This window comes from Lemur catta, chromosome 1 (genome assembly GCF_020740605.2).
Source record: "Lemur catta isolate mLemCat1 chromosome 1, mLemCat1.pri, whole genome shotgun sequence".
Taxonomy (NCBI): domain Eukaryota; kingdom Metazoa; phylum Chordata; class Mammalia; order Primates; family Lemuridae; genus Lemur; species Lemur catta.
The window spans coordinates 64,362,865-64,389,665 of record NC_059128.1 but is presented as its reverse complement, the minus strand read 5'-3'; the positions used below and the strand labels follow the sequence as shown (position 1 = coordinate 64,389,665).

Genomic DNA, 26,801 nt, shown 5'->3' with positions numbered 1-26,801 from the left:
TTTTGAGTATCACCTCAATAAAAAAATTTATGGCTACTAACCCCTAATAATGTATATTTATAAATTATATAAAAAGACTGTTCTAATATATTATGGCAATTATAAAGCATATATGAAGTATGTAAATTAGAAAACAGTTATATCCTACATTTTAAATTGAAATTGTAATATTTTCTTCTCTTAACCCAAAGGATCGGGCAGTGCACCACATTTAGAGACAATGGCATTTTTGGCCTTTCCCCTCTAAAACACTCCCATTAGGCATGTCCACTTTATGGGCACCAAGTCTAGAGGGAAGTGACAGGGAGGTGGGACGGGCCTGCACACTTGGCCTTTATGGAGGAACCCATAGGCAGTTTCTTACAATAACCAGACCTTAGAAGAGGGATAGCCACTTCCTTGATTGGCAGCAGACAGGCTCTTCCCAAGACTGAGTGGTACAAATTGCTCTTGCATACTGATGTGAAAAGGAATGGCACAGAGACATACATCTTCCAATTCAGCTTAACCACTAATCCCACCTCTTCCTCATCTAACCCCAATTCAGAGTCAAAAATCAAACTGGCAAGAAGATCTGAGAACTTTTCTTTCTTTCTTGTGCCTGACTGTAGTGGTTTTGTGATGCTGGGCAAGCCATTTAACCTCCATGGTCCTCATTTTTCATGTAAACATTGGATTGGCATTAGCTTTGAGAATGATTAAGAATTCTTCTAGACATAAAAATCTTAAGTTAAAAAGAAATTCCTAAGAAGTTAATTTTCTTCATCCTGGTTGGTTGAAATGTTGGATCTGATATAATGTCAAATGTGAATCATTAATCAAATGCACTGACCTAGAAAAAAAAAACATGAATGTGTTTGGTTGACATTTACCACTTCCCCTACCCCTCATATAACAATAGATGATTAATGGATTCATAACTGAACCAGACCAAAAAGATGAGGTACCTCTTTTGAGGAACATTAGGGCTGACTCTGGGTAAGAAACTTTCTTCACCTCTTTCTCTGCAAACACAGACACAACCACTAACGCATACCTGCAAATGCATATGGAAATCAAATAATGGCATACTCTAAAGGCAGCATATGTACTTCAAAGAGAACTTGGTGTAAAACACTGTTAAATATCACAAGGATTGTTAACTGGTTGTTAAGCACACAGAATGAAACAAGATATTTTACTTTTAAGGAGTCCTGGTGGACTTGGGTTTTGAAATAAGCTCATTTTGATCCATGGCAGAGGACTAAGCAAGACACAGAGAACTGAAGTTTCAAGCCCATTCTACCACTCCATAGCAATGTGGATGTTTCTCTAATAATTTATCCATGTGTTCCTCAGTTTTCTCATCTGTAAGATGGGTATTTAAAAAAGACGACCAAGAATATTATTTCTCCTGGTGAAAACTGAAAATGTAAAATATCCAGGAATAGATGAATGCTTAAATATTCTCTGGTACTCAAGAAGCCATTAATCTTATCTTTATAACAATTGTGTAAAAAATAAAACTCTTGTTACTATGTTAAATAAAAAAGGAGAACAAAATTGTACCTAGAATATTACAAAGGAGGAGAAGTATTAAAAAGTATGAAGCCTGAAAAGACAAAGTCATGATTTTCCCATTGGTTTTTCTTTGCTTTCTTTTTTCCCCTTGGTGGTACATTTAAGTTTTTAAAATAAAGAATATGTATGCATTTATAGGGAGAAATATACTTAAAAATTCATGAATCCAAAAACAGTTGACCCTTACCCATCCACAAGATGGAAAGGATTCTGACGGGAGATAAAACCTAGTAACTACCACTTATGCGCATTCGCTGGAAAATGGGAGAGGGCAGCTCACCGTTCTGGTGCTTCTGTTTAGGAAAACGAAAACTACGATCTCAAGGAATCAAAGCTGGGTATGTTCTTGCCATCTCAAACCCACTTGCCAACCCTCTACGGGCTTCTCAGAACAGCGCACTTTGTTAAACGATATAAACATCAAAATGCAGTAATGTAGTCCCATGAGATCTACAACCTAAGCCACATGGGATCCACATATGGTGGATAAAGAATAATTTATGTTAAAAGGTAGGGTGAGCAGCTGGGGGGAAGACAGAATGAATATCCTCAGAGGGGTTAAACCTAAAAAACAAAAATGAAGTTTCCATTTTTCCCTTGAAATTCCTCTTTAAGAAAATATAGAATTGAAAACAATTACTCTGAGAGAAGAGCACTTGGGGAAAGTTTTGATATATTCAATTCCTATTAAATGATCATTTATTCCTCCATAACATGAACAATTTCTTCAGAAGAAACACTCAGGTACTTCAAAATTTTGAGATAACAGCTTCCCACTGTAGGCCACAATGGAAGAATTTATAAATGGCTCATTATGGATGATTCTGAAAGTCTGAATATATCAGAGAAAACCTGTATTTCTTCTTGGTAACTGGGCCATTAGGTAGAATAAAATTTCCTGCTTGGTAATTTGATGAATTCCAAGGGAATTAAAAGACCACCCAGCAGCATTTTAGTGTGAATAACAGCAAGTTAAAAAAAAAAAAAAAAGCCAAACCAAGCACCAGCTGGTATAACCCCGAGTGAACATGTGAGCTCACAGCCGGGAGCTCAAACGCAGATAGTGAGCCTGAGCTCAGGCAGTCTCAGCTCTCATGAAGACTCCTAGCGAGACTCCGAAGGAGCAGGGCTATGTCTGATTCCCCCAATGCACTTCATTTGTTCCCCAGGGGACTGTTGTCAGGGTGCTAAGGACACGGGTATCTGCAACACAGTCCCTACCCTCTAGAGGCCACCAGTCTGCAGAACTAAACAGAAAGCCAACCGACAAAACCTAGCAATGCTAAGTGCAATTAATGGGGATGACAGGGGAGGCCAGAGGAATATGTTCATGCTCAGAGCACAGTAACCACCTGGTCATATATCCTTTATGGTACTGGACAACCTGGCAACCTCACCGTGCTTCTGGTTATTTACAGTTTCTTCTGGAAAATTCTGCATATGGTTTAGCATGACTGTAATTGGGATGGAAATGTCACTCATCCCTATTCTGTGTGTGTGTGTGTGTGTGTGTGTGTGTGTGTGTGTGTGTGCGTGTGTAAAGGAAGGGTAACAGGAAAGAGCTGGAGAAACAAGAACCTGATCTGGGCTGAAAAGCTGGGTCCACAGGCATTTGTATCGGCCTCTCCCACTTCTGCTATTTGCTTAACTGTGCACTTGATTGACCCCAGAAAATGTTTTGTTTTATTTTGTTATAATTTTTCTTTTGATCCAGTAAAGATAAGTGTAGGAAAATAACATCTCCCATTTCTGGGGCAGGACCTTGATCAACTAAGCCAGTCCTAACTCCCCATGAAGTTGGATACAGAGGCCTGAACAGAATGGACTTCGGCGCCCGATATACCCAGCAATGTGCAAATCCTCACGAGAGCAGAGTGGACGTTCTCAAACTCTCTGAAACAGAACAGCAGCGAGATGCCACCTAGTATTCTAGTTGGGGGAAAAATAATTTTGGAACCTCGAGAATCAAGAGGAGCCTGGTTTAGAAATCAGCGGTCAGAATGACCTTGAGATTCCTGTCAGGAATGAGACACAGACAGAAGAGGAAAAAAACTTGAGAAAGAAAGAGAAAAGCAGCACAAGAGGAGAGGGAGGAAACCCCCAAGTCCAAATCTGGGCTATCGTGTGATTTTGCCTCACATGACATGGGTCACGGATACCTGTCATCAATGCACATTAACATGTTTTTAAAAACTGCAGAAGAATTACCTTTGGGTGGCAAGAACCAGTGGGTGTCCCACTAATGATAATAACGTTGCTCATACGGCTGAGTACACACAGGTATATAGTTCAGTTACTCTTCAAAATACCCTTGGGATATAGATACTATTGCCATTTTATAGCTTAGATGAGAAAACCGAGCCTCAAAGACATGACAGAGCTAGTACGGTCAGTATTTTACCATAAGTCGGTCCTATGCCTAAGCCTGAGTTCTTGTATAGCTGGGGTGGGAGAATACAGGGAGCAAAAGGGACTCTTGGCGTCCCCAAGTGCCTCTGACAAAGGAAAACCTGAAACTGTTAAACTCTCATTACCACAGCAGGGCGCACTAACTCCTAAAAGTGTTAACTAACAAAATTACCCAAAACAAAGAATTCATCTGCATGTCTTAAAACAGTGCCTTCTTGGTAGGCTGCTGTGCAGGCCGTCTGCCAGGTACACAGTGCCTCGCCAGCCACCTCCAGAAGGAGAGCTGCCTTAGTTTGCTGTCTCCCTAACCACCACTTGCTCTACCTTTGCAATTAGTCAAAACTCGTCAAAACGAGCATAAGTGAGTGAGCTGTGAAACTCCTGTTCTTAACAGTGGGCTGTGTGGTGGGAGAGCACACAGATGGAGTTTCCTTTTTAAATGAAATGTTTTGGCACTAGCCTCCGTTAAGAGTTTTCCCTCGTTTCCATCTGGTTTTAGTATTGGAACGTGTATATGAGAGAATGGAAAAAGAAAACTCTGTTGGCGTGCTAAACCACTAGAAAAGCTGAAGTGGCTGACAGCATATCCTCTAAACCCTTGGAGACTAGAACACTCTGCTCAAGGAATGTTGCCACATTGTGTTTAAGGAAGAGAGAGTTCTGTTCCTCAAACCCAGCCCTGTCCTGGAGAAAAAATTACAAAGTTTATCTACTTTGAAGTCAGATGGCCCCAGGTGCGAATCAGCCCTGGGCAGCATACTTACTGACTTTAAGCCTTGGCTATTTCACCTGTAAAACAGAAATAACAACAGAAGGCTGCTGTGACGATCAAATGAGATGATACATGTTAAGTGCTTAGTTATCTATCGTTGGACTCTCAACAATTCACAAGGCTTTAGAAAGACAAATATTATTACCACTGGTTTTCACAGGAAAAGATCTAGAACAACCAAAGTTCTAAATCTGAAAAAAAAAAAAAATTAAGGCATCTACTTTTTCTATTATACAACTGAACAAAATAAGGTCTTATGTGCCACTGTCCTTGTCGGGAGCCTCTCCGAATTTCCCTGGGGAATTAATTTTCTCTCTAAAAGTCACATATATCTACTAACAGTGTCATTCTGATTGTGAATTTCTTAACAGCCCAGTTATTGGCACACAGGACTGTCACCACCCAGCCCAAACCAACCAGAGCTTAAACCTGTAAGACACCAAAGTAACATCAAGACACACTTATCACCAAAGCTGTGTGAGTTTGGGACGTCTTCTCTCACACAATTCCTATTCCTACAAAAGAAGGAGAGCAGAGTCTAAGGGAAGAAAGAGGCAGTAGATTCAAACTACATGGGTTCAAATCCTTGTTTTGTTACTCACTAGCTCATGATCTTGGCAAGCTAATTCACCTCTGTATGCTTAGCTTCTTTCTCTACAAAATAAGAACAGTACTATTATCCACCTTATAGCATTGTCTTAATGATTAAAGGAATGAATATTTGGAAAGAGTATAGGACCATGCCTGATATAGGAACTCAATAAATACTATTACTACTATTATTATTACTATTATTAATCTCAAGGTGGGCTGGTGCCACCCTGACCATCTTGGGCATTGATGGGTGCATGGCAAGTGCTACATTGAAGGTCATTTATAAATGATACTTGGTGGTCAAACTAGTGGGCTAGAAAACATCTCAGAAAAAAACTCTCTTCTTTTAACTTCATGCAATCAACAGTTATTATTGTTGCAAATGTTTTAAGCCAAATTCAACAAACAGCATAACAAAGGATACTGCATTTTTATAAAATTAAAAAGGTTGTAGGAAAACTTATAAAATCAAGGCACTGCAAATCACTTTGATTTTTATTGCACTTTCTTCTACAGTAAAAGTTTTATATCGGAATTTACATAGCATATCTTTATAAAAGACAAAAGGCTTACCTTTTGGGTATTCTAAATATAGGAAAGTCCATTAATTAATAACCTCACAAATGCGACAGGAAGACACTGTGTGGGTCAAAAGTGTTCCATGTCTCTATCAATTGTGAAGAGGTAGAAAGGAATCTGCTCCTTAAAAGACAGCCCTCTCTACCCTACCCGTCCTGGGCCAAGTAAGAAGAAGCGAGGTGCTGTGTGGCAGCACGAGTATCGCCGAGGGTCAGGGACTGGGGGGATGTCTGAGTCTGCCACTTCCAAAACTGTGGCCACAAGAGGTCACTTCCTCTGAGGAACACTGGTTCTTCATCTGAGAAATGAACACATCCTCCAGTGGACAGAGATGCTGCAGGGACTGATTGATTGTAATTAAAACAAATAATACAACATACACAAGATGAATGCTTTTACTTTCTTTTATATAATTTTCCAAAAATTTCTTACTTTCAGCAATATTTACTTGAATAATAAAGAATAAATATGTAGCATTATTGTAGTGTTTTGCATTTCCTCTTTCACTGCTAATACCTTTGTTCACCTCTAATTTCAATGTGAATTTCTTTATTTTTCCTGGACAAAAGCTCTTAGGAAGTCAACTCACCACTGCTGAATAAGTCATTTCTATCATGGCCAAATCTCATCTGTCATATTCTCCTCTTCTCTCTCTTCTAATATTTTAAGACTTTGAGATGAGAGCCAGTGTGAATTAGAAAGTAGATAAGAATTCTTTCTTATGCCAGATTTCTGGCAATTAAATCTGGTCACCCTAATTCCAGTAAAAACCTATAGAGAATTTTCTCAAACCCTCATATATGTTTAAATGTTAATATAACCTGAATTCCTTCCTCCATGATATGCATGAATAATGATGAAATTTGATATAAAACTTTCAAGGGGGTTCAGAATCCTAGAACTCAGAGCCTAAATGAACCTCAGTCTAACTACTCTAAACTTTTCAACGGAATAAATTAAAGCTCAGAAAAATTCAGAGGTTTGACCATAGCCAGATGACAAAGAAGAAACTAAAAAGTATTTTTTAATAAAATTGAGTACCAAAAATATATTATGTCAAATGTTCCAATAAGACAACCCAGAGTGTACCTCCTCCACAATAGTGAAACTTCTCAACCTTAGCTTCAGAAGTTCTTGCATAAGGCTTTCAAAATACAGATAAGCTTCTGCACTAACCCTGGTGCTGCATTAGTAGAACCGCGGTAGAGCCAGGCCATCTGAACTTTGAGGAACTCTAGAGGGAATTCTAAGGCACACCTAGAGTTGACAACCCCTGAGATAAAGGACAGTACAACCAGGTTCTATACTCTTAATCCATGTCATTACCTTCTTTGGGTACCACTTACATAAATTACTTCATCAAAGAGCATTCAGAACTTTTAAAAGAAAATTTTGCTCTCTCTGTAAGTCTTACATCATTTTGAAAAGATTTAAGATTTTCTGCTTCCACAAAATATGTAGAAGAATGTACTAATCACAAAAATTAAAGTTCCCACGTGCTCCTTCTGTGGGGAAAAAGTAGCAACCAAGGAAAGATTTTTATCCATTTACGGATATGAAGGGTAGCATCATACATTACACATACAGAATTAAAACAGGAGCAGGAAAATAGATTTTAAACATGAAATTACATAATGCTCAGTAGGTAACTGGCCTCTAATAATAAACCGATTTTAACTTAGCATGTTTCTAGTTTATAGACCCAAATTACCACGAAGGGAACAAGTGACTGTAGAAATTATGGTGGGCTGGGCTTGTTTTACACTTTGAATGTATTAAGAGTTCTCAGATATAAATAAAGTCTACACTATAATCAGGTATGTATCAAGCCAAAAATTCAAATAGCATCTTCCACTAAACATCTATTGTGTCTAGACCCAGCAATGTGCCAGGTGCTATAATGAATTCAGAAGAACACATCAGCTCCAATCTTTGAGCAACCTCTCTATAAGAGAGAGCGAGAATTAAAAGATGACACAAAATAAAGATCTTTTACATAGACAGACCATACAGATGTAGTAAGCACAGGTTTACATGATACACGGCTGTTTCTATCTGAGGGTTCAAAAAGCCATCTGTAATAATTTCTCATACCTATAAAGGAGAGGGCCAGTTTCCACACACTTTATGGGGCAGACTAAAATAAGAAGGTTAATGAATTCTTATGATCATCTGCTAGAGACTCTGTAAAACTTTTTTTAAAAATCAATTTTATTGAGATATATTTACATATAATCAAATGTACCCATTTTAAGTGTGAAGTTTATGAGATGTATACATAAAAATATATACACCTGGGTAATCACCGCTACAAAGATAACACTTGCATCCCTGCAAAAAAATCCCCTCAGCTCTTTCACAGTTAATTCCGTCACTATAGCTTAGTTTTGTCTGTTTTAGAATTTCACATAAATAGAATCACACAGTATATAGTCCTTTTTTTTCATACAACATAATGCTTTTGAGATTCATCCATGTTGCTGTATATGTTGGTAATTCATTTCTTTTTATTGCCAGGTTGTAGTCCATGGCAAAAATATAAAATAATTTATCCATTCAACATGTAGATGGGTATTTGAGTTACTTCTGATTTTTGGTTATTATGAATAAGGCTGTTATGAACATTTGTGTACAAGTCTTTATGTGGACATATGTTTTTATTTCTCCTGAGTATATGTCTAGGAATGCAGTGTGTGTTTGACTTTATAAAAAGTGCCACATTGTTAACCAAAGTAGTTATATCACTTTTACATTCCCATCAGCAAAGTATGACAGCTTAAATTACTCCACATCCTTGTTAACACTTGGTATTGTCAGTATTTTAATTTTAGTCATTGCTGAAAAGAAAAAGTAGAAACCAATGCTTCAAGAATGCTAATTGCAGAGGCATCTTGGTACATAAGCACTTGCACATCCAGGAAGTCAATCAGGGAGTCCAACGAGAAACATTCAAATCCTATCCCAAGATGCCATGGATGAACTAGACAGATTATTTTTCTCCTTACAGAATTACAGCAAAGTAACCCAAGAAAGGTCATCTTATTTTCTCCCACTCCAGCACCTTTTTTTTGATACCTCCAAAGTATATATAACCCACTCTGAAAATATAAGTCTTACAATCATGAACCTCCAATGTACTAGACACTGTAAAAAAATTCACACAAAGAAACATTAGTAAAAGATACTGGACGTACATAAAACACCCATGCCTAGATGCATACTTTGGCAAGCTTTTAACTCATGATACTTCTCCCCCTCCCCCTTTTTTCTTAATTCAATGCTTCATGCTATTTGAAGAGTAGTTAAAAATTATTTGCAGACGTTGCCCTAATTTGGACAACGTTTGCCTGCTCCAAATGAATAGCTGGTTTTCATCAACCAAACCACAATGCTTAAAGGGCCTGGCCTCCCAGAAAGTGCAGGCAGTTCACACTAATAGCAGGAAGAAGCCTGTCAGGTCTCTGCTTTCACTTCACAGCCTCCTATGCGAGTTGAGCTACAAAGAGGTCATCCTTAGACTTAATAGGAGAAAACGAGAAACTCAAAATTCTGTTTAGTCTTTTAATGAAGCTGCCATTCCCTCTGCCTGGAATGCCCTCTCACCCACACAATCCTTTTTTCAAAACCAGCGAAGCCCTACTTTTCTTGAAGCTCTGATTCTCCCAACCAGGTCAGATTCTCCTCATACATGCTTTCACATCACTGTATTTTTCTTTCTTAACCTTATTAGTTTATAATTAGGTTTGTTTTAGTGAGTAACCTGTCAATGTCTATTGCTTCTTTCCCATGAAATTAGGTAAGCTGCAATGAGTGTTTCTCATAGCTATACTCCCAGAACCCAGAATGCTCAGCACATAAAAGGTACTTAATAAATATTTGACTAAGTAATTGTTAACTAAAACATTGCCAATGAAGTGACTGATATGCCTCTAAGCTTCACATAAGTTAGAAAATAAAGGCATCTGCTTCTTTCTCAGTTATGAGAAATATCCAACTGCAAAAACTTGGGTATCAAAATTGCCTGGCCTTCTCCTGCTCCAATTTCCATGATACCGTCTGCTTAAATGTCAGATGTACTTTATCAATCTATCCTCTCAAAATTGAAAACCATGAAACGAATGAAGACTTTCAGAACAAAAGATTTTCCTCCATTATTAGAATGCAACAAAAAAGCAATTCTCATAGTTTTGGACATTAAACCTGAAGGTCTTGGTAATTTGTAAAGGAAATGCAGTTATCCAATAAGTCCCAGGTCATTATCTTCTATGACCAGGGAAATGGTTCTGCTATTTCACTGAGATGAGGTTGTTAGCATCCCCATGTCACTCCTGCAGACTTCATGATCAGAAATAGGCAGACAATAGCATACGCCTAAAATGTAAACCAAATTATTCTCTTTCAATTATAGGTATGTACCAGGCTTCTCATTTACCTTTCTTTCAACTACTCATCTACAAGAAATCTCAAAGAAACTTTGAGAGAATAGAGTTTAAAAAAATTAGAATCATTGTGTGTCACTGCTCAGCTGATATTCAGCTCAGCCCAAACACAAAACAAAATTTACTGAAATGTTCATTATTTATGTAAGCAGAACCCTAGAATCTAAATTTAAGAATATGGAAGTATTTTTTAAGACCTGAGTTTCATCAACAAAATATTAGGAAGGTATTAGGAAAGGCCACTTCTTTCACTTAGTCATTAGATATTAACTGAGCTCCCACTATAAGCCAGACACTGCACAGCACACTAAAGAAATACAAATATCTTCTAACAGTAACCAAATTTTATTACCTTAATCTTTATTTGGGAAAAAGAGAGACCAATGTTTCCAGGTCAGTTCTCTCATATTCATTTAAATAAAAGCTTTCTTCTAACCACTGAAAAGTTATTCTTACCAAAGGTCTATGTTCTTATTTCATTTTAATCTAATATACAGTCTTTTAAATTTACATATTCTTTCTGGTAAAAAGTTATTTTTAGCCCAAAGTAAATTCTGATAAACGTAAATAATCAGAGGCTTAATTTTTTTTAAAGGTAAAAATGGGTCAAAAAAAATTAAAATTTTATTCCCAATCCACAATTGAAGGAAATAATAAAAGATGAATTAAGGTAAGCTTAAATCTTCCATTACTCCGTTATAAGAAATATTATCAGAAATATTACAAATGTCCCACATGCTCAGATTAGCATCGCCCATAACTCCATGGAAAATTTATCCAAATTTTATCTCAAAAATCTTAGTGTGAATCCACAGTAAATCCCACAGATCTCCTACAATCACAAACAGAAAGAGAAAAAAAATCCAACAAAATTCTAAGCTTAATAAACAGATGCCTCTTCCTGACAAAGCAATGGCTGCCAGGCAAAGCAATGACTTGTGAACTAAACTGATTTTCTCACATTCCATAGGTGCCAATATTTATCTTGAGACAAGCCATTACTGATTATTGGCAACTGTCTAGAAAAAGAAAGCCAATGAAAATCAGAGGGCTAGTAATGACAATTACCCAAATCCAGGAATTGTTCTAAAACAAAAATCCCAGAGGACAGCTCACTCTGTCGGTATCCCAGTGAAGGCAAGTATGGACAAACAAACCTGTCTGCCAAACCCTTTACAGAGGCTCTTAATGAACAGAAAAATACATTAAAATTGAACTTTGCTACCTTTCCAATGCACGGCAACCTCAAAAATAGAAGTGCCACAAATAAAGAAGGATCAGAGGAAGACAACAGAGAAACAGGGAAGAGAATGGGAGAGCAGACATTACAAAACCTGTGCATATCACACTCCTGGATACTCAGAATTAACTGTTTTAAAATAGGAGTTGTTTTAATAATATTAATATCTAGTTTCCATTACCTGACAGGCAGATATAAGTTAAGTATTCGCCTTGACCCCCAGTTGCCAAGAAAGGAATCTTTTTCTTTGTCCTCCTCTTGACTTGGACAGCTCCCAGCATTCTTTCATCAAGAGGTGCAAAAATTTCCTTGCTGATGGCAGATTTGGCACTCATTGTAGAACAAGTGAGGAGGGCACACAGTGAATTTTCTAAAGAAGAAAAAGAAATGGAAAGTTGGAATTGACAACATTGTAAGGGCTCATATGAGAATGAGCAGCAAGCTGATCTGCAGGTGAAATAATTTTCAATTTGCAGTTTAACCCCTTACTTGAAATGCATTATAGAAACATGAAAAACAAGGGCTTCATATTTGTAATAACTATGAAAAAATAAAAACAAAAAGGAATATGTATTTGATCCCTGAAAACGTCAAACACAATGTGAGATGAGCAGCATGAAATGGGATCTAGAAAGTTTGCTCATTTCCACCCCAAAGGCACCTAACTTGAACTGACAAGCAGTATCCACCCTATTCCTGTCCTGTAAGGAACAGGATTTCACACTTCCACTTGAGAAGTCTTTCCACTCACTGCCCAACAATCCTTAAAGTCAAGAAGTTCTTCATACTCCCTCAAAATCTCCTTTAAGTCTAATGCAAATCCATTTCCCTAATTCTATTCATAGTGGAAATTATGTCATCTTCTACATAATAACTATACATGCAACAGAAGACCATTACATGAATATCCTTCTGCTGCCTTTGATTAGGCTACGTAACGAGTTCTTATTTATTAGCCTCTTTCAGTGGGCCCTACTTTGCAGTGCTCCTCTGCATCTAGTTGCCATGCTTTGGACCCTTGACAAATAATCCGCATTTTTCTTCAGCCAAAGTGAACACAGAATTCTAAAAAAGTATCTGACTAATGCTAAGTATGCTGGAAATGTTACCCGGCAGTTCCCGCGTGTTATGCTCCTGTGGCTAACTGGCAGTGGGTGCCCAGTAATTAAGAAATAAAGCAGCATGTTGCTGACTCACAGTGAGTCCCTCCAAAACTTACACATACACGGGCCCTCTGTTATATTTAGTCTTTTAAAAGATGTACTTCGTTAATGGTCTTAACTCTGCTTATTCATGTCCATTTTGTTCAAGGTCAACTTGAATATTAACTGTTATCCAAAAAGCTCAACAGCAACTTGAATAAACTCTATCCCACCATACTGGTCATAAATAGTCTCTGCCTTAATCACTAACCAATTTTTGTTCAAGCAACTAAAAAATCAGAATTAAAGGTGCAGACAGGGCCTATGGCTTGATCATGACGGTTGCACAGAGTACCCAGAGATACTGCATGTGGATCAATATCACAGCTATATATAGCAATAGCAGCTCAAAGAGTTGATCAACTTGCTGTAAAATGAAGCCAACTGGTAAATAAACAGCTACTATGTGCCACCTCTATGCTCAGTATTAGATATAGAAGAAATAATTAAGATAATAATTCTCCAGGAGTTGACTGCTGACTACATCAAAGGTTTCACTTAAATCCAGACGATTTATGATCAAAGACTGTGGGAATATCTTTTGCAATGCAAGATTCACAGATGCACCCAATACAGCTGTCCACCTGTAACGTGTCCACATCTGCAGCCTACCAGTAGGGAAGAGATAATATATATTTAAAAAGAGCATCCCTGTGGATAAAGAAATTTCTCCTAGTTTTAATTCTGTAATAGAGCAGGTTTTCCTAGTGGCATCAAGAATGCCTATCTCTACATACACCAAGAATACATATCCATATAGATCTAGATATTATAGATCTATACCCAGATCTATTTGTGTTCTGATCACAACATTTTATCATTACTCCACCAGGTTCTTCATGCTGGCTAAGAACAAAATGAGAACAGCGTAGAGGGATCTGTTTTTCAATGTGCTGACCACTAACTGATACATTATGATTTCCTTTAAGTTAGCAAACAGATTTTCCCCCATCATGATTTACCCCATAACTTTCAACTAAGCAGGGTGTTGTAATTTACCAGGGAGATTTTTCCAAAAGAGAGAAACACAGACTAGTTCTTTTCTAGCTCCAACACCTCTCCCCTCTCACCATTTGGGAACACGTAAAAAAGAAAGCCAGTGGTAGCTCAGTGGCTTCAAACCATTCTACGATCAATGCAGAAAGCAAGCCACAGTCCCAAACTCATCAGACGTTCTCTGACCAGCACCTTCCCAACTAGCATGGCTTTTGCTTTTTCATCTCGTATTCACATTTTTCTAAAACTGTAGTTAAAAGAAGTAGAAAGCTATCATTTTATTGTATAACATCTGTCAGAAAAAAAGAAAAGAAACAGGCATGTTTTACCAAACTCTTAGGAAATTCTTTTCTTTTGGAAAACTACTGAGAAATGGAAATGACATTTCCATTTTGTTTTTTATATTGATATTCAGTGACTAAGACCAAAGAAATAAAAAAAAAAAAGAGGAAAGATAAAACCAGTAATTTCGCTGAACACAAATTTTAGAATCAAACAAACTCAGGTTCAAATTATAGCGCCAACATCTATACCTATGTGATTTATGAGTAAATCTCTTAAAATTGCAGATCATCAGTTTATTAACTACAATATGGAGATATCTTCACCTACTTTCTGGAACTGAAGAATTAAATTAAAAAATACATGCAGATCACTTGTTCTAGTGCCTGAATTTAAAAATTTGTTTAAAAGTGGAAAACTTTGATTAACTTTGCTACTATGATATGAAAACTAAAAGGCCCTCTGAACTTGTAGTAACTGAGCAAATGTCACCACCCTACCAGAAGGTATGTGCAAAAGTGAAACCCAACTTAATTTACCAAAGCCTCACTTTTGTCACTCCTGGGTATGAGAGCCCCTGCATATGGATACATGGTCTCTCATATGGAAGGCTCTGTACTAAGTGTAATAAAGATGAGGAATTAATAGGTGTCATCCTCAGGAAACTCAGTAGCAGGCAATTATCAGACTCACTCTACGTGAAATTATTGAAAGTTTTTGTTCAGAGCAATGATATTAACAGGCCTTTGTGGAGCATACATATATGTATGTTTTTAATGTCCCCCTGGGAATGGTAATGTACAGTGGGTTAGAAGGGAAAGAATCAGAAAGTAAAAGGACTACCATTATAGCAATAATTTTGTGGCAGTAACTTACAAGAGTATCCCAAATCTGCTTGTGCATCTGAATGTGGCATAGAAAGCTTTTCAAAAATGCAGACTCCTGGGCCCCTCCTTGATACCCACCAAATCAGAATCCTGGGATCTGTATTTTAAACAACTCTAACTTGTTCTCATGCAGCCGTGCAGTCATCCTGCCACCTAATTTAAAAACTGTTAGCCTAAAGAACTAAAGTCCAAACGAGAAAGGTGGTGATGGGAATGGGAAGAATGAATCATTTCAGGAAAGAATACAGGAGCAATTGTTTTTTTTCCTCCTGATTCAACCAAGCAGCTTTATCAGGTCTTACACCTCACTGTCCGAGACCCCACTGCAAGAACGTAAAATGAACACAACAGCAGTAGTGCACCAGTGAACACACTTACGTCAACCTGCATCACCCCATGGAAGCTTTTTCTTTTCCTGGTCCACAGCTTCTATAGGATATAATTATGAAGCTTTTCCATCCAAGAAACCAACCTACAATATGATTTGCAAGTCAAAGCAGTTGGTAAGCCTTAAGTGTTAGTTGCAAAAACTAATCATGGTTAGTTTTGATATTCCTCAAGGCCTTTTCATGTATCTTCTTTTCACCTTTGGCCACCTCATCCGTACATACTCATTCTTTTTAGTACATGGCTACTGTGGGGAGATGGCCCTCCAGCACCCAAGCCACCAGGAAATAAGACTGTCCTTTAGGGTAGGAGTTGCAAACTCAGATGACCTCAAGGATCAGGCACAGGAAGCACATAAGTAAAGGAGTACAAGTGTAAGATGTTTTTGTCCTCCAGCATCAACATTTTTGGTCTCTAGTAGTGGAAATTATGTTTGTCCTCTGTGGTCAGAGGACCAGGAGTAGGGATGGGGAAATTAAAAATTTCCAGCAAATTAAAAATTGTCAAAAATTGCCATTGTCAAGGCATTCATTATCATATAGATGGTTCCCGGGGGGTATAGTCTATAGGCCTTAAATATTTCTCATCTGAGAAGAAAGAACTTCCTCTGATGAGACAACAGTGTCATCTATTTAGCTTAATACTATTAGATATTTGAATTGTCTAACTTCATTAACTTCTCTATTCTGACCACATGTTTAACATGCAATCTTCTGATCATGTTTTGGCCCTGTGGCTGTGCCAACACAAGGATTTTGGACTGTCTGACAGTTATACTTCCCAGTGTAAATGAGGAACCAGGAATTTTAGGTATCAGCCTCAGAAGCTAGTTAACGTAACTCAACACGGAGGCTGATGCACTCAACATGCTGCTGTCAAGTTTCAGAGTCTTCAAAGTTAAGAGCCAAGGTGATATCACCCTGGAAGACTTGAGGAGAATCAGCTGGTCCTCTCCAGGGCACAGGAACTCCGGTATGGTGAACCCAAATAACTTAGAAACAAGATTATTTTCTAAAATTGGATTTCTCTGCATTGCCACTTTGTTTTTGAAATTCTACAAGTGCAACTTCGACTCCCACCTATAATCTGATGACGCTAATCATGCATCTAGTGCAGATTGCCTTCTTGGCTTTAAACCCATGTATCTAGCTGCAAACCGAGCATTTCCACTGAGAATTAACCTAGACTCCTCCTCCTCCCGCAAACCCCTCAAGCTCCCAGTCCTATGGATTTGATTTAATATTTCTGGACTCTTATCAGTTTTTCTTCATTCTCACTTCCTCCACCTTAATTTGGGTTTTCACCATCCCTGGCCTGAATGATTTTGATGCCTCCTGTAAAAGGGTTCCAGTACTGCTCCCAATTCACAATCAACCCTCTACGCTGCCCAGTGTAACATTCTAAAGGATGCACATGAATAAAGCTTAACTGTATTTAATTGTTTCTTCTCTATGCCTCAGTTCTTGACAAAGAAACACAATTACCTTAACAAGGAAAAGGTCAATGTTGTAAATGTTGAAACCAAAGTAGAGAAATATTAAATTACCTTGCTTAAACTTCACAGAATATAAATACTAAATGCTATAAGTCAGATGTTTTTACACAATCATGAAATCTAAAAATAATCTAAAAATGTTAACTTTGCTCCAAAGCTTGAAAACTTTATAGGTAATCAGAAAATATGCATTTGTTGTGCAAAGAAAATCAATTTTATTTTTTTGATGTCATATATTAGGACCAATGAGATAATTTGAGGCCAATTTAGCCCCTTTATGAATGTTTACTTAAGGAAGGGTCACTGATTATTAAAACACAAAATTTTTACTTAGACAACATTACTATTTGATAAGATAGTTCAAGGGGAAAACGTTAGTCTATGTCATATAAGCACATGGATAAACAAAAAATTAGACAAAAAGTTTTGTCCACCAACCAATCTTTCCACGTAGTTCAACTACCACTCTTAACTAATAGCTCTTCCAAGTAGAATCTAAAGAGTCAGACATGCCAGTAGAATAGATAGATAACTTTAATCTGATGATAACATTCAAAGTTTAAAAGTGCAATCACTCCAAGTTCAATCATCCTTTATTGGTACAAACAACAAAGGCTATGGCATGGGCTTGCAATGGTGAGAAACCAGATGGAAACAGCAGACCAAGAACCCATACTGGGGGCTTCACAAGCTTTACAGAATTGAGACTAAATCAATAAGTATATAGAAAATCCTCTAACAACATACTTGAAGCCAGAAACTTCTAAATAGGAAAAACAAAAATTACAGGGATATTAACAAAAAGTAAAAATATTTTCTATTCTGCTAGAAAAATAGCTGGAGACAGGCAAGAAATATCTCAAAAGAAGAATTTCAAACAAAGACTGCATATCTACGTCGCCTCGTGTGCCCAGGTCCTGCTCACCGAGATCCAGGGGACCTGAGGGGCAGGGCCTAGGACTTGTTTTCTGGATGAACTCTTTGGTTTATTTGGCTGTACAGCAAGATTCAGAACCACTGTCTTTGGGTTTTTCCCCTTGTATTTAATAAATTATTTATAAAATAAATGAAAATGCTCCATACATGGTAGATACTCCGTAAAGCCCTAGCAGTGAATTCCTAAAGTTTGCACAGCGCTTCATGATTTACAAAGCACTTCCACATTCAGTCCACATGTACAATCAAGATAACCACTAAATGAATCTTCCAAGTTTGCTTCAAGACTGTAAATTAGCATCCTTAGATATGTGCTTTTATGAATAATAAACTGCCATTTTTAACCTACCCTAGTGGTCTAAGGATTATGAGGACATGTTATAGTTCCTCTCTCACAGAGATTAGCATTTGAGTTGGAGCCCCACGAACCAGCAAGTCTACTATAAGATAAAATGGTCTGAGCATTCACATGTGTATGTGTATCATAGATGTATGCTTACCTCAGATTCATTTTTAAGGGCAAAATATTATAAACAACCTAAGTAGCTATCAATCTTCATTGCCTAAATACTGTATAGACCATCCACCACCAGAATATTACATGTTCTTTTAAAACCATGGCATAGACTTATAAATATTGACTTGGAAAAGTGACCATGAAATAATACCGAATGAAAAAAGGAAGGTTACAAAACAGAAAATGTGCTCATAAATGTACAAGTGTATGTATATATTCATATGCATAAAGAGATGTCTAGAAAAAAGTATTCCAAAATGTTAATATGATTACCTCTGGATTTTGAAATGAGAAAATAGGTCAGAGATTCTGCAGGACAGTGTCCTTACTACATGATAACCTTACTAGAGTGCTCCTTAAACATTATGGTTTTGAGGTATACTCTTTCCCCCCAAACCGGAAGACACATCAAAATACATTTCCTTGTGATCCAATTATCAGGCTACCCTACTCTCTTTTCAGCTCCAGTCCAGACATAGTGTTAAGAACACCAAAGTAAAGTAGTAAATTACCACCCTCAAAGAGTTATGAGAAAGGAAAGCAAATGCTGTGAATAACTACAGGCCTGGAAGACACTCTTGTGAGATGAAAATGGCACCCATCGTCTGACCAGCTCTGTGGGCTGCAGGGCCCATGGCCTGGTGAACAGAGTACCGACTGCAGATCAGCTTGTGCCTGCTCTCTCGGACAACCACCTCTGGAGCAGTGCAAAAACAGCACAGCCATGCACAACATCCCTGGTCATAATGTTTAACTCTTTAAGGAAGGAAATAAGAAATCTTTCTACCATCAGACGGCCAAATACTAGGAGACCTGGTTGGCTTTCTTTTCCCTGTATACACTAACTCTCCTTATAGGAGACATTATGTTCACAGGACTGATTCTCTGAGCCTGTGACTCATGTCTGCTTCAATTATAAACCTAGCCTAGACTATTTTCATCTCCTCTTTCCTTGTTTATATGTTCAGTAAGCATATTCTTCTTGTAGGTTTTGGATCCAAAGAACAAATCCTGTTCTACACCCAGACAAGACCTGTGTTTATACAAGTTTATTTACATTGTGTGTGTACTTTTTAATCTTGTTGTCAATCACTACATCTAAACTTTAACAAATGCTATGACAAAACTGAAAAAGAACACCACCAAGAGCTACAAAGGATATGCCATTTGGAGGATTCATTAAGGCAAGATGAAGATTTCATAAGCATCACGCATTCAAGGGATTCTATAACAGGACCTCCACATTTACAAGTTTAAATTTCAAGAACCATTTAAGTTGGTTCTACCTCACCCATTCTACAGTAATGGGTAGAAATAAAGTATCAAAGTGAAGGCCAAGCTGGAATGCTCTCATTGGTACATTAGAGATTATGACAAGATTATCAATCAAAATGTCAGACTGGCCTTAAAAAGTGAACTGAACCGTATCAAAACCAACAAAAAAGAGAACAAATAGAGAAAACAAAAACCAAAAAGAGCTCAAACTGTTTGCATCCACCAATTTTTACTGAGCACTCATGTCATAGTGGCACCTAATAGCTGGTTGGCAAATGAAGAAAACAATGTATTGACTTGAGAACATCACTGATAGCAGATGGCACTGGCAGTAGCTAAATCTATCCCAACCACGTTCAAATACAGACAAAAGCCACACAGGGATTAACTTAACATGGAAATAAACATTTTAATGGTGTGCTTGCTGAATGAGTATGTTCCTTTTACTTACAGTGAAGAAAAGACAGAAGAGGGAAAAAGCACTAAACCCATACATGAAAGAAAGTGGAAGGCTTAGGTTCAGATGTTTTCCTGTTAGAGGGCGGTTTGACTGATAACAGAAGTTATAGAATACAAAAACAAAAATGTAGCTACCACTAAAACTAAAGAAACAAATAAATGAATAAACTCTCCAGCAAGTATAAGATAAGTCCTTTACATCAGATATTTGTTGATTCAAACCTTAGGTCAATTTTAAGTTTTCTTGATTTAAGCTAATTGTATTTGGGAACAGATTTCAAATACGACACTAAAGAAACCATGAGACTTTAAGGAGACTTCCATTTTTAAGTGTATGAAACTTATAAAAACCGAAGATATAGTTGAAACAAGTTTACATGTTTTCTAAAATTTTTTAAATTGGAGCAAAACTTTTTCAAAATATTCTCTAAATCTAACATCAATTTTAAAACTTTTCCTACTTGAATCCCTGATTTGGAGAATAACACCACTTTACCGTTTCCTGGGAGAGCTTCAGCGAGTTTTCTGCAAGTGATATGTCATCAGTGATAGACTCTGACATAAAGTCTTTCGCAGTAGTGAGGGGCACCGAAGAAATGTGACACTTCAAGGGGCCACTTTACACATCACATCCTTACCTTGTCAGTTTAAAAGGCGAGACATTGTGCCCTTCAATTCTTCCATTTCACAAGTGAAATTTCAAGTAAAGTTCATTAACACTTCTGATCTCATAAGGACCTAGCCAATGACTATTATCTAACTTTAACCCATCTCCCCAGTGGTCAGCTTCCTGAATTTACGACAGTGAAGTAGAAGCTGAATGGTGACAGGCTCCCTCTCAGTCTCCAAAAACACTTTCCCCACCTGTCAGCTACCACAAATTCTGACACAAGAGGTACATACACTTAGATATGTGACTTTGGTATTCAAAGATCCTTATTAATATGTTTTTATCCTGGTGGGGAGAGAGACTTTATTCTACAGATGATGAAATTAAAGCTCAGAGTGGTTAAGTAAATTGTCCTAGATTACACAGCTTTTCACGGGGACAGTAGGGATTTAAACCTAGGAAGCATGGCTCCAGAAGAGTCTTTGCTCTTCCTTACTGTGTCACATTGAAGAAACGAGAAAGGTAGGGATAGGTGAGGAAGGAGTGCATTCTAGGTGAACAATTTCCCCTGCTTCACAGTTCTGCCTCTGACCAGCCTGGCTTTCTGGTGGACAAAAGATACTGTTATCATCCCTGCCCAGCAGCTACAGAGATAACGAACTAGGCTCTAGCTTGAAGTCATTCTTTCTGGATATCTGCTCATCTCGGGTATGCATGTCATGCTGTTTAGCTGGCAAAGAGGACCGCATAGTCTCTTAGGATAGAGCTTGTTTTGATTCCACAAATAAAACTGGGGGGTTGACAATACATTAGCCCAGAGATTCTATGACAGATCTCTGTCTCCATAAATGGGACAACGCCCACCAAAGCCTCATCACAGCTGTTTGCCACTCTCCTTTCAAGACCAGCAGTTTGCAACAGAAGTCAACTCCTGAGAAGACCTTGGATGACTGCCACAAGGCAGTTTTATGAACCTTGTAGGCTATTTTCCAAACCGGAAAGGGCTTAAATATGAAAGGCACATATTTCAAAGGTTTCTGGTGGTTCTCAAGGGAAACTCCTCTTTCCACTTCCTTTGCTGTATTACCCCCCTCCGGCATTTCAAAAACACAACTTGGACGCTCCTTGTTACCTCTCCCCTCACACTGTTTCTGTGCCTTCTATCTTTCACTGCCAGTGCTTCAAACCACCTGAGCTTCACAAATTTAAAAGGCTCTGCAAAGGAGAGTTCATCATTTCATTTCACTGAGAAGAATCTCTGCAAGACCTTCACAAATCAGCCAACCAACCACCATTCTTTGACATCTTTTTGGGGCTCTACCCACCAGCAGCTTATACCTAAGCTGAAAAGCATGGGCAGGGCAGAATTGTGGCATTCTTAAGCTGAGAAGTTTAATAGCTGGAAGTGATCCTAGTGATGGCCTAGCTCCCCCAATGCTCTCATTTAACTCATAAAGAAACCGAAGTCCAGGCGGTGACTCCAAAGTCATACAACTAAGGAAGTGTGTTGGTGGTATAGTGGTGAGCATAGCTGCCTTCCAAAGTCATACAACTAAGGAATAGCAAAGCCAAGGCGGCTGGACATTGCTCTCCACTTTACTGCAATGCTCTTTCAAGTAAAAATCAGAGAAGCATGAAATGATAATAGGAAATATTATAGCAGTCCCAAGTTTGTGGAAGGAAAGAGCACGTGGTATGTATGTTGCGAGAACAAGAAGAGAGAAAGGGACAACGTGGTTAGTCACAGTGGAGAATCTTCTCAGGTTCATTTTTTTGCGAGGGGAGGAGGAGTTGGCATAAAATTAAGTGCTGGCTAGAATACCTCTAGCTCATAGAGTCCTAAATCTTGGCTCCTGGCTATTACCTTTTATCCCTTGAATTTTCACAGTTTATGTTTTCTCATTTGGCTGTCAAGGCCAAAAGCAATGATGGCCTGCCCAAGCGGAACAGCCTGGGGTAGTCGAAGAAGCACAGAGTAACTCTGGCCAAGTCCCAACCCACAGGCCTCTGTGCTGACCCCATCTGACAGGAGCCTCTCCTGCAGTCTCAGTGCTCTGAGCCACTGCAAGGAGAATACACCCTGGGCGAAGTCACATGTCCGTTATCAGCCTAGGAATTAGTATTCTGGCAGTGGTGGTCTCCTGAAAGTACATACTAACCACACCAGCTGTTACAAGGGGTTCTCAGCACCTATTCCAGGCCCTGGCAAACACCAGGGTAAAAAGATAGGAATCTGTCAAGCCTCGTTCTTGTCTTTGGAGCTGCACCCTTCAAGCCTCGGTACAAAAACACCACCAGGTGCCTGCAATCTGTAATCAGTGCTCTATTAAAGTACTCTCAGAAACCCCGGAATTATCCTGATTTCCACACACAGCTGCACAGGGTCCTGTTGGGTAACTGTAAGAGTCTTTACAGGTTCACTTAAGACTCCCCAGAAGCAACAAATTAGAATGCCTTGGTTAGGATCCAGCATCCCATGACAGTGAAATCTCCCTGTGAGTGGGATGGGTGGGCAGGTGGGCATCCTTATTCTATGTCTTGAGATGTAACAGAATAACCTACAAATCCAGGTCAGACTCGAGGTCCATATGCAAATTCAGGCTCTGCCCCATTCAATCAGCTCTTCTGTCATTCAATGTCAACCCCTTTTTAATCAGCATGTTCCAGAAAATAACTAACTTCTGACCTAACTAGATGTGCGGTATCTGATAGGGAAGAAAAAATCTATTAATTGAATACTACCATAACGTGAACTCAATTAACACTGGTACAAGTTTAATGGTATCACACATGAACAAACTGTAAAGACATTCAAGCACCTGTGATCAGGATTGCCACCTAGAAGCTGGGGGCCAAGATACAGCGATCACTTCTCCCCTGCCCCAACCTGACAAGTGCTGTGGCGAAAAGAAGTCTACATTTGTCATCAGAGGATCTAGAGCTGAGCCTGTCTTTGCCTTTACTCAATGAGTAACACTTGGGCAAAATCCTACCTAAGACCTGTATCTTCATCTTTACGATAGGATAGTGCCACCCACTTCAGAGGACTGTTGTGAAGGACCAAAAAGGGAGGTCATGAAAATCAGTTCCCTGGGTCTGTCTGCTCCCACCTGGGCTGCCTGGTCCTTGAATTTTGGAGGACAAGCACATCAGCATGTCAGCTTGTATTTGCAAAAGCATGTGCTTCACAGTGTATTTTACAAAGCCTTTCCTCAAGTGTCATCCTATTTCATCTTACAAACTTATGAAGGTAGCATTATTGCCTCTGCTTGACAGGTAAAGAGAATGGATGGGTCTTTCTTTCTCCTACAGTCTCATCCTATTCCCATTGCTCCCCTCTGTCTCGCCGTATAGAACTGCCAATCTAAGCAGGAAAATAATGACAGGAGCCAACTGAAGCTTGCCCCACTGTGAGTGAAGTGTTGTTATCCAAGGGAGATGCAGAGTGGTGTGGACATTAAAAAAAAAGAAAAAAGAAAAAGAAAAAACAGAAAATGGATACACAAAGAGCAAAGCTGGGGTGAGACCACACGCTCATTCGATATGGTGGTGCTGTCCTAGACATTCAGGATACTGAGAGAACAAGATCAATAAAGTCCTTTCCCTCAGGGAGCTTACACTCTAATAGGGAAGAAGAACAATCAGCTAGTTAGCCAATCAATGCAGCAGCCCAGAAGAGATCAATATAGAGAGGTCCTGTGGGTTCAGCAAATAGGCAAAAGGATAAAAAATAATAGCCACTGTCATTCACCATGAACCATCGACAGGAAAATCTAACAATGTGGGCTCCAAGCCTTCTGAGAGGACATTCCTCTGGCCTTGAATGTATATATCTGTCCTAGTAGCTTCTGCTCTTTATTAATAGAGGTAACGAAGAAATATCATCTAGGGACAGGACCTATCTTTCTTCATTCAACAAACATTTACTGAATAACCACTATGACATGGGCCCTGCATGAGGGTTGGAGATCGCAGACAAATTAGATATATATTCAAGGAAAAAATTTTCCAGTCAAGGAGAAAGACAAGGAAAACAGGCAACCAACTAAATGAAGGATCTGAAGTTGCTGCTCCACAGCAGCAGAAGACGCAGGCACAGTTGAATCCTTTAGAGGCTGGTGATCAGAAGATACTTGCTCTATTAAGCCTATCCTTGAAATGTAATTAAAGAATTTAATTAAGTCTGCCGGTGCGGATTATACAAGTAGATCTGCTTCAATGGAAAGCCATAAGCAACGCTTCAGGAAGCCGTTAGCTCTGAGTGTGTGACCTAGAACACATGTCTACTCTGGCCTCTGCTTCCACCTGGAATCTGCGCAATGGGCGCGCCCCGAACTGCTCCAGCCCAGAGAGACAGACAGCCCCTGGCCTCTGGTGGAACATGGAGAACACTCTGCAGGGAACCATCTCTGCACAGAACCCACACACTTTCAGAACAGCAAGAAAAAGTGAATAAAAGTGGTCATGGAGACACCACAAGAAAGAGGTGTCTGAAACAAACAGGAACTCTGCAAATGTCCATTTGGTACTAAGTATTATTGGGAGGCACAGGGAGGTGGGAGGAAAACTACTTTAAAAATGCTCATCCCCACCTGTGTAGAAAAGTTCACTGAAGTAGGAATGGACGGACCTGAGGTCATAAATGGATAGTTTTGCAAGAACAAGTTTTCATGGCTCACACACATTTTAAAAAACATTTTAGGCAAAACAGATTTCCAGTTTGTTGTAAAAGTTGGGAGGACCTGGCAACACTACGCCCCTGCATCCCACTGTCTCCACAATCCCAGATTCACCAGCCCTCACCTCTCCCTATCCTTTCATCCAAACTGAGGCTTCGTGTCAGGTGACCTCCATCATCCAAGTTGCCCTGTTTCTCTAATAACTGGCCTGTTCACTAATTCATTCCTGTCTGGTTACTGAGGGTGCAGTAGCTGATATAGACACTACATTAATTAGCATGACTGGGAAAGTTGTAAGAATACATTTTCAGAAAGGTAGAACACAGTTTTTAAAAAAAGAAGGTACTGCCCAATGGGAGAGTAAAGCAGAGATCAAGAAATTGTCACATCCATTTGGGGGAACTGAATCAAGGGCATCAAAATAAACAAAAAAACAAGACAAACATTCATATCCCATAGTTGTCTTAGAAGTTTTATAAACACTTTATATTCTCTCTCTCTCTCTCCCCCAACATGCCAACTACGCTGATAAAATGCCACTCAGCAAGCTCTGGAGAGACAAATACAAACAAGGTGGAATGCGTGTTGAGGAGGAAAGTGAGGTGGCGGCGCCAGCGGTCTTTCTACAGCCAGCTGGTATAAACTTCTGGAGGATACTTCTTCCGTCATATTTATCAAAAGCTCTGAAAATAGGCAGAACCTTTCCAATACCAATTCTACTCCTAGGAATTTTTCCAAAGGAAATCATCAAACAAGTGGGCAAAGATGCATATTCAAGGATGTTCATCTACTCGACTGGTATTCTTAAAAATACCAGCCTGGTAGTTTTCTTTCATTGATATCCTCTTTAATCCGTATATAAAACCCTGCAGAAACTTGAGGGCCCAAACTTTATCTATGTACGTTTTCACCCTTTCAGCAAGGTGTTTCACTGAGTATCTATGTTCAAGTCCGCGCCAGGAACCCAGAGATAAACAAGACAATTGCTGCCATGGACAGGCCCGCAGGGCAGGCATTGTCTACAGACTATGCCCGATGGAGCTCTGAACCTGCAAGGGCTTCATAACCACTGCTGTTTCAGGGACCACTCACTGGCTTCAAACTGAGAGCTCAAATACATAAGATCTGCATTTTGTTTTTTAAAAGAACTTTTATGTCTAGCCTTTCCCTCATAGCCCCATGCAACAGACTTTGTAGATTTCTGTGTTCACCTCAAAAGTATCTAGAAAGCAATAAATTATAAAATGCCAAAAGATCATTCCCAGGACAATCACCACTTGCTTTACACACCAAACATCATTACAGAATTGGTCTGTTAATTCTCTGTACCTTTCCATAACACAGAAATTGCCTGTGCATCTGGACAGTTGCGTCAATGTGACAGTTGATGGAACAGTTTCCCATAAGGTCAGCCTAACCCAACCCAGTCAGACCTAGGAAGCCCTGAAGAGACAGAAGTCAGGACTGGGAATCAGGAACTTTT

The 26,801-nt window shown here is 38.9% G+C and overlaps 1 protein-coding gene across 1 annotated transcript in view; it reads right to left on the bottom strand.

Moving 5' to 3' along the window:
• The window catches only part of LOC123630197, a 154,958-nt gene that overhangs the window by 66,433 nt on the left and 61,724 nt on the right, over positions 1-26,801 (bottom strand). Inside the window, exon 3 of the mRNA XM_045539553.1 lies at positions 11,775-11,963. Coding sequence (XP_045395509.1) covers positions 11,775-11,963 — 189 coding nt within the window. The remainder of the gene's footprint in view (positions 1-11,774; positions 11,964-26,801) is intronic.